The sequence below is a fragment of the Megalops cyprinoides genome, chromosome 9 (genome assembly GCF_013368585.1).
Source record: "Megalops cyprinoides isolate fMegCyp1 chromosome 9, fMegCyp1.pri, whole genome shotgun sequence".
Classification (NCBI taxonomy): domain Eukaryota; kingdom Metazoa; phylum Chordata; class Actinopteri; order Elopiformes; family Megalopidae; genus Megalops; species Megalops cyprinoides.
In genome coordinates, this window is record NC_050591.1 from 15,093,916 (window position 1) to 15,102,870 (window position 8,955).

An 8,955-nucleotide genomic window follows, 5' to 3' on the forward strand; every position below is an offset into this window, starting at 1 on the left:
TAATTTCCCACAGTGTCTCCCACAGTCTCATTGCTACAGGTTTGCAAATGGCTATCATTAGGCTTGACTCTTTGTGCACACTCTCTGCTTGTACAGGGGCTCTGAAACAGGCCCGGCGCAGGCCAATGGCTGTTTTTCACTCTGCAAGTTCCATAGTGCCCTACTGTGTGCCACGCACTGATGGATGATGAGTGGATCTACAGTGAAATTTCTACAGGACTTTGCAGGGACCACAAAATCCATTCGAGTGTGCCGTAGTGGACAGACGAGAGAAACCTGCCGGCATCCCGTCTCCAACACTCAATGGAACAAAGCCACCTCTGCGGGGTCATGATAATGGTTAGGATATGACACATCAAGATTTGAACAAGGCTATAGGCCTATATATTTATACATCTCTGAACACTCTAATGCTTCCTATAGTTGTTACATATTGGCTGGTGGTGAATCTTTACTTAAAATTGCTCATTTCATCTCATCCCACAGATGATTGGATTGAGATCCAATTGGAGAGCAAGCTGAATTCACTATTATGTTCCCAGAGCCATTCCTGGACAATCCTAGCCTTACGGCATGGAAAATGATGCTTCTAAAAAAGCCAGACGGATACTCTGCTGCCACACAAGGACACATACCATCAAAGATTTTCAGATATCCTGTGGCACTCAAACATTGCTCTACTCATATGAAGGTATCCAATGGCCACCATGAAAACGCACCCCACACCATTGCACTGCCACCAGCAGCCTGCATTGCCGACCCCCAGCAGGATGGATCCATGGACTCATGTGTTTTTCGTCATATCCTGATCCTTCGATCGGCGTGGAACAGCAGGAACCAGGATGCATCAGACCACGGGGCGTTTTTCTCCATCTTCCAATCTTTGTGTTCCATAGCCCACTGTACCCACAGCTTCTTGTTTTGACTGTGGAACTTGGTTAGGTTGTTCATCCATCTGTGATAAAGTACATTGAGTTGTGCATTCTGAAATGCCTCTTTCAACACCACTTTTGTACTCAGCTGTTAGTTATCTGACTGCAGCCCTTCTGTTACTCTGTGCAAGCTGTGTTAGCCCCTGTTGGGCTCTTTCACCAGGTAATCTGTTTCTGACTACATTACTGCTGTTTGCAGGATGTTCTTTGAGTGGTGGACCATTCTTGGTACACCCGTGACACTGTGGTCTGTGAAAACCCCAGGGGTGCTGTTTCTGATATACTCAATCTGGGGTGTCCGGTGCCCACTAACATGCCACAAAAGACGCTTAAATCATTTGTTTGGCCCCTTTGCCCTCTGAATTACATACACACACACACATACACACACACACACACACACACAGTCTGTAGGTACCTGCCTACCTACTTGAAACAGTACCGTTTTAACATGTGATGCTGTCACTGATAGAGCAGTCTATTTCATGGAAAGGGCAGGTGCACCTAATACAGTGGCCACTTTGCATATTTTTACACACGCATGCATCCAAGCTGTACATACATTAAGTAATTACTGTACTCAAAAAGTACTGATAGAAATTTTGTGTTGTCATATATATATATATATATATATATATATATATATATGTATATATATATATATATTTAATATACATATATTATACATATGTATGTATAATCTAATAATGAATACAGTATTTAGATTTCTATATGTGAAACCATGGTGTATCAGCTATTTGAAAGAAATGGTTCCTCATTTCATGTTTGCATACACAGGGGTGTTTACTGACACATTTGCTGGAACACAAGCACTGTGTGCTTGTAACTCTCATGCACGCAAAGCACACAGTTGTCACCTAGTGGTTAACACGTCTACCATATGAGTATTGGTTCATTTCCAAAACCCTGCGCAAAAAATGACACACAAGCTTTTTATTGGTTACATGATGCCTCTTCTGATGGTTCAAACCCTGGGATGTCTAGTGTCAAAATACGCGGTTAATTATTGGTCTCATACCCTAATCATCAGAGGGGTGGAAAGTTTCAGAGAGCAGGAAGTGGTGGGGACCTTTGGTGAACATTCTGTGCAACAGAGGTGTTTTGTGTCAAATAGGATGAGCTGCTGTCATGGTTTCCCTCCCAAATGTAGTGAATTGTAGACAGTAAGAGTTCAAAACACTAACACGCACACGTACACACATGAACACACCAACACATATACATCAAACAGTACATTTTCCGTGCTATGGTGTCCTTTCTTTCTATGGTGCACCTAGAGTCACCTGGCTCATCTACCTGTAACTGACATACACCTCTCAGTAATGAATGGCAACACACACAAATACAAAGACTAAAAAAGTTCTCATTCTGTCAAAGTTATAAGTACTTTTATTAAAAAGAGTGGCATTCCAAAATCATGTAACATTTTAATAAATAAGAAGTTGCAAATACCAGTGACCACAGACTTTATCAGCAGTGTAGGAAAAGACAAACACAGATATTCAAATGTGCAAAAGAAAATGAGTCACCATCACAAAGTGGAAACTACAGAAGTGCAAATGATATGGGGAAACTCAGCTGATGCTCATTAATTCACAGAATCAAGATACTTGCTCAGTATTTTCTACATTTGTTTGGAGTGAGAGAGCGTAAACTCTGACTCAATAAACTTATCACAAATGTAGTGGTAAGCACCACAGTATTGGAGCTGTTTTCATCTGATCTTAGTCATTTACCTTATCTGTTTGTGTGTGGTGCATTGTGTTCATTTTTTTTTTGTCTGCTGGTGTTACCACTTCATATGTATAATAACCTCAGAGGAAGAAAAAATTACAAACGGACATTCTGTCCCAGTAAAGATGTAAATACCAAAATTATTTTATGATGGGCTAAAATAACACTGAATATCTGCCTTACACTTCTTCTGTGCATTATGACTTTGTGTCAGTGTTGCCATCCACATACAGTACATTTCATTTCAGTATACATTTTGTCAGTTGAAAGGGGAGACTGGGGGGGGGGGGGGGGTTACATGACAGTGCCTGCTAATGTCTTTGGGACCCCTAAAAGATAAATACTGTCAGCTTCAAGTCTGACAACTTGTGCCTTTGTATTTCACTCATTCAACTATAATCTCCAGCATATGTGTGTAACATTTTCAAGTGTCTGAACTATCAAGAAAGTGTAACTTAAAAAAAAAAATTGACAATCAGACAGTTCTACCAACAAGTGTACACTAAACTAGCTTTGTGAGGTAGGTTTCACCCAGGGCTTGTGTTCTCTGCACTGAGGCACAAAGAGGTTTGATGGGTACAGTCATCCTTCCCGCTGGGCTTGCTTTTATAGCTTTCACAGCCTTCTGTGTTCATAACTGCTTCCTTGGAAAGGGTGTCATCAGTCAACCAAAGGTCAGCTCAGCATCTTGCAGTGACAGAGAAAGAGCATTCGCACTGCATTGCAGCCCTTCATACAGAAGGGGCAGCTGTGGTACAGAGATCAGAAGTGGGGCACACTCACTAGAGTCTGTAGAATATACGTGAGATAAGAGTGATGTGTCTCTCTGCCTCAGTTCTACCTCGGTCTGGAGACTGTTCTTTTCCGGGTAGCTGTCTGGCACGCAACTTACTGAGCATGTAGGGAATTGGTCACTGGTGTTAGTAGTGGGATAGCTGCACATAGAATTCTCATTCGTGGTGTGAGATGTTGTTGAAGATTGGCACCAGAAACAAATCCCTTTTTCCGAACACACACAGCTTGGTTGACTAGGTCTGTACCCCACGGCAATCACTATGCTATTGTCCGTGTCATTGGGGGTTTCCGCTCTGGCCTCTTCTTTCTCATTGGCCTGGATGGCCACAAAAGATGGTATCTGGCAGCGGTATCCATCCCCCATCACTACCTCAACCTCAGGTGGGTGCTCATAATCCTTCCCCTCCATACTCTGAGCTCCACTGTACTGACATCCCACACCCATGCCGCTGCCTTCCTTCTGTTGAGTACCATGCCTGGAATTCTTCCCGTCCAGCAGGGGGAGCTCTCCAGACACTCCCCTGATGTTGCTGCTATTGCTGTCAGATTCTCCGAGGCTCCCACAGCCACTGTCCTCCTGCTGCCGCATCACGCTTCTGCCTTCCTCTCCGTCTTTTTCTGATGAGGGCTGGTCCATGCTCACTCCGCTATCCATGCTGCCTCTCCTTTCCTCTCCTTCCTCTTTCTCTGCCATCCTCATTTTCTCTGCCATCTTTCCACCCTTCCCCTCAGTCTTCTGGCTTGTCAGGAGCCATCCCTTGTTCATCACCACTTCCACAGGGACCTCATTCAAACTCAGGGGGTGCCAGTTACTCCCGGGGGATTTCTAAAGTAAAGAAAAATAATCCCTCACTGACTGCTGTACAATGACTCAGTATAGCAGGTTAAAAACAGGCAGTAGTTATAACTGCATACAGCACATGATGTATGGGATTTCCAATTTGAATAAAGTGAAACAGAAAGTTCAGAGAATACAAAACTTTGTCCTCCCCCCCGGTTAAACATATGACATCTAAAATAGAGAACGAAATTCTACCTCATTATTACATATCAAGGTGCACCCCCCACCCTCCTTTTTCCATTTCATTAATCCCTTCCTCTTTCATTCCTGATCTTACTCCTTTCTGTGAGTTCTCTGAAAGACAGTCGGCTAATTTGATATCAATCAAGTCCATTACTTGATTTAGTACTGTGTGATGATGAGTGTTATAAGTTCAGGTTGCAAGCTACTCACCAGTGTGCTGGGAAGTTTCTCTGGACGCTTCAGGAAGCAGCATAGTTTAACTAGTGAAGCCAGGGCTGCCAGAGCACCCAGGGCAATGAAGGTCAACACCATGGGTCTGTACCAATCTACCACAGCAGGCGAGATAAGAAACAATGAGTGGCATTCCTAGCCACCAGACAGGTAATCCATTAGCAAAGCATTAACATGAATTCAATCATGACCTTAACTTTGACCAACAAACTTTTGTATTACATTCATGCACAAGCATTGATTCAGTTCAAACAATAGTTGTCTATGCAACTTAACCATCTATTTTGTGCCTGACCTTCAGGAAGTAATTATTGACATTCACATCATTCTCTGTGGATTTCATTGACTACAAAGCTCATTTAATTGCATAAAGTGACAAATCTTGTCCAAGTCAACTCCTCAAAGTTATGAATACTGTGCATGACAGTTGGGCAGAATAGAGGCCATAGCTGCAGTATGTGGTGTGTGCTGTCAGTGGGAGATGTATAGAGCATGCACAGTAAGAAGCTCAGACAAAACAAAGTACAGACACAAGAACCTATAACCTGTACTGGAACAGTCAAAACAGAACCCAGACACTGCTGGGGTGGGGAGCAGACATGTGTAATACCTGGTTCTGGCAGAATGATGCACTGCTCCGGGGACATCTGGCTTACAGCGATTCCCATCTCGAACTTCACCATTGCACGGACACAGTACTCTTGTCCCCACTGCAGGTGCTTAAACTCCTCATTTTCTTCTACCGTTCTCCCATTTTTATATTCCTCCCATTGCTCAGTCACATTCCACTGTAAGCCAGAAACCAAACAGTGAGAGGCTGATTTCGGTCATAATGTTTCAGTTTTGTGGGTCCCCACAGCATTACACACTGATTGGTCCAGAAAGAGCATGTAACATATCTGAGCCAGTCAGAATAACAAACACAGAGTGATCGTTGAATCACTGATCATTGGAACAGTGATTGAAATGCTCAGTATGAGGTATTAAACAGTGGGGTTAAGAACATTGTACACCATGAACATGTACAAAATAGCCACAGAACACAAGACAACACATGTCTAATGCAAATTATGCCCCAGTAATGTTATCTAAAGATATACTGAAGATACTAATGTTGTCAGTTTTCTTCCATGATGGTAGGTGTAATGAACAAAAAATAAATGCAGGGAATTAAAAAAACAAATCCAGGGAATTTTTGCATTCAGACTGAGTATGATGCATGATTGCTGCATATAGAAACTTCTAGTTTCAGATACCTTGTTGCCATTGCTTTCACTATGATGTGTTGACAAATTACTTTACCTCCTTGTCCATGCCTTTCTCTCGCAGGTAGTAGAGGTATTTGAGCCCATGGCCGAAGACAGCGCCCAGGGCTGGTGTCCTGTGAACTCTGATCTTCACTGAAGTGGGGCTCACAGACAAGGTGAAAACGGGGGGCTTCAGCTGACCTATGGGACAGGGAAACCAGAAAGAGTGGTGACTATTCCTGAGTGGGAGGGACAGAGAGATAGAAAAGAGAAGAGGGACCACAGAGGTGGGATGGAAGAGAGGAACAGGAGCAGGAGAAAGAAAGGAACTGGGAGGTGACAGAGAAGAAGACAGAGAAAGAAGAAGACCGGGAAAGTGAAAGAGAGGAGTAGGTAAATAAGGAGGGACTGAATGGGGATTGAGAAGTGGTACAGACATTATGGGTTCAGCCGTACAGTATCATGAAAGCACATAAAGAGGACTTTGGATACTTACTGTCTTTCAGGGTAAACCTGGGACTTCTTAGTTTCCACTCTGATGTGTTCTGCTTGGTGGCCAGTCGAACCTCAGCCACATAATAATGTTTGATATCGGTGATGACGTCAGTCAATTTGCAGCTGTTCAGCATTGTAAACTCACAGCCAGGCACAACGGTCCAATTTAATGAAGTTCTTGTGTACCTACACATCAAAACAAACACACTTAATTTCACATTTCTGTTAGATATGTAGTACAGAGTAATATTTGTGCATTTGTTCTGTATACATCAATGCTGTTCATCTCATGGCCCTGACTGCTGTTTATGATAGCCAGAGAATGAGGTAGGAGGCAGAAATGGTCACTCACTTTGCAGTAGTCACCTTGTAATGAGCCAATGGTGGGGCCCCCACAGGGGGAACCCAGGTAATTGTCACTTCGCCGTCCCACATGACCACAGTCACATTGCTGGTGTCTGCTAGGCTGTGACCTGAGACATGGAGGAAGAGATCATTTTTTAAATATCACATTATCAAACTGATGCAGGTCTCCAGCACCCTCTGAAAACCCCCTAACACCCAAATGCCCTCTACAAAAACACAAAGACATTAATTTTTTGTTAAAACCTACATCATTAATATTCATTGTCACACATGAGCATATGTTCTCTGACACTCTCTGAAAATCCTCCTCTTCAAATAACATTAAAGAAAAGACTTGATATTTTGTTAACACCTGTTGGGGGGTAGGGTGGGGTGGGAGGCCTTAAATGGGATTTCCAATTTCAGTTCAGTTTCATCTCCTCTGTTTGCATTTCTCAGGGAAGTGATAAGAAAGTTTATGTGTGTTAATGTGGTATTTCCCTGACTTTGCCGTTAATGCTGAATCAGCTGTAAATCCCCTGCAGTTATTAAGTCATGTGACAATCAAGGTTTCTGTATAATTTATTGTCTGATGAATGCAGTTATATTCCAGCTAGGTAAAATGTTGTTCCAACATGGACTATCTTTACCACACTGAAGCTCACAAAGAGTTCAAACAGGTACTAATCGAACACCAGCGTCATTTATAATTTATTCTTTTAACGCATATGTTAACTCCTGATACTAAATATAACGTGTACGAAATTTATTTTTAATGTAATAGTTTGAAAGTTCTGCGCTTCATCTAAAACAATAAAAGGAGTCCTCTCCCGAACTTCAAGATATAAAAGCACGAAACTCCAGTTTTCCGTCTTTTGACTTTATGTCTATTTAAACAGAGCAGAGGAGTACGTGTTTACATTGTGGTTAAAGGAATTTGTAACTGGATTCCCGACGGTGTATTATACATGACTGGAAGACGAGTACTTTGAAAAGTCTGTGAAGAAATCCTATATTGCGGTTACAGATCCTCTAGATTGGATTTTGACCGCTTTCTTTTCTGTTCTGTTGTATTCTGTTCTAGATAAGAGTGACGTGACGGAACAGGGGTGATGGAGCGCCCCATAATTTGACATAAATTCAAACAAACGGGGTTCTTCCTCTCGAAATCCGTGAGAATTCGCTGGGGAAATTACACCGCGTCCGCTTACTCCGTCCCGCGTGAATTTTACGAAGTTGCCGACAACGTTCCTACCACTCCGCCGCTGTCAGGTACTCTCGGTTACCAGCCATACGTGATTACACATACGCCCGGTAAATGAGATCAGCCGCAAAGTTCAACTCTTAAGAAAGACATTTAACAGGTAGCTTGAAGCGTTATTTACAGAAGACACAAAAAGTCTGTCTTGTGTATAATAACAGAAAAAGTAAAACATACTTAATCCTGAAATACATTATTTCGTTCAGAGCAACTTGAGAAGGGGTACTATATATGATCTTACCTGCTCCATATTCCCAGGGTGAGAAGAACAGGACCAGAACAAGGGTGCAAATCCATGATCTGTAATCCATCTTTCATTTATAAAACCAGCATCTTTTTCTTTGTTTCTTGCTGCAGACCTCTTTGCTAGTGATGCCCAGTTCCTATGGTCACTTTATCCATTCACTGTCCCAGGGTCAGAGTGCAATAACCAGTGTCAGAGCTGCCTGTCAGATAGTCAGGGCAACAGAACAAAAAGGCAGAGAACAGTTTAGACTGATCGGTGGAGTTGCTAACCTATGAAGAGGTGGCTCTCCTGGCCCTGGTGTTTCTAAAGCGAAACTCTGATGTTATTTCCCTTGTGTGGTTTCCTATATGTGCGGCGGTGAGGCTGTGTGGAGCTTTTACCTTCCTGCTCTGCCTCCCCTCTCTCGTCACAGCCCATGAGTTTCCTGTTCGTCACACGCCTACGCACGCTCACCCACTCAGTCTCAGTCTTGCTTTCATTCTCATTGCCTTCTGCTCTCTTTCTCTCTCTCTCTCTCTCTCTCTCTCTCTCTCTCTCTCTCATGTGGGTAGTATGTAGGATTGTCATGTAAATTGATGTTCAGCCATTAGCCATCTTGCTTTTGCAGCCCCTCAAAGGCAGCA

At 42.9% G+C, this 8,955-nt stretch overlaps 1 protein-coding gene across 1 annotated transcript; it reads right to left on the minus strand.

Annotated features, from left to right (window-relative positions):
- Nucleotides 1-3,223: 3,223 nt before the first annotated feature.
- il10ra (interleukin 10 receptor, alpha) lies at nucleotides 3,224-8,545 on the minus strand. The gene is made up of 7 exons (XM_036537128.1): nucleotides 8,327-8,545; nucleotides 6,832-6,952; nucleotides 6,481-6,665; nucleotides 6,040-6,185; nucleotides 5,348-5,525; nucleotides 4,717-4,832; nucleotides 3,224-4,308 (listed from the first exon to the last, which is right to left on the minus strand). Exons 1-7 carry the CDS (start codon nucleotides 8,394-8,396, stop codon nucleotides 3,352-3,354), a joined length of 1,773 nt encoding a protein of 590 aa, XP_036393021.1. The 5' UTR covers nucleotides 8,397-8,545; the 3' UTR covers nucleotides 3,224-3,351.
- Between the last annotated feature and the right edge of the window lie 410 nt (nucleotides 8,546-8,955).

Bases quoted from the DNA above. Each gene is read 5' to 3' on its own strand.
- il10ra (XM_036537128.1), bottom strand. From the start codon at position 8,396: ATGGATTACAGATCATGGATTTGCACCCTTGTTCTGGTCCTGTTCTTC. The intron at 6,666-6,831 runs GTGAGTGACCAT...TTTGATGTGTAG, and splicing joins TACAAGGTGACTACTGCAAA to GTACACAAGAACTTCATTAA. The intron at 5,526-6,039 runs GTAAAGTAATTT...TCTGGCTTACAG, and splicing joins AGAAAGGCATGGACAAGGAG to TGGAATGTGACTGAGCAATG.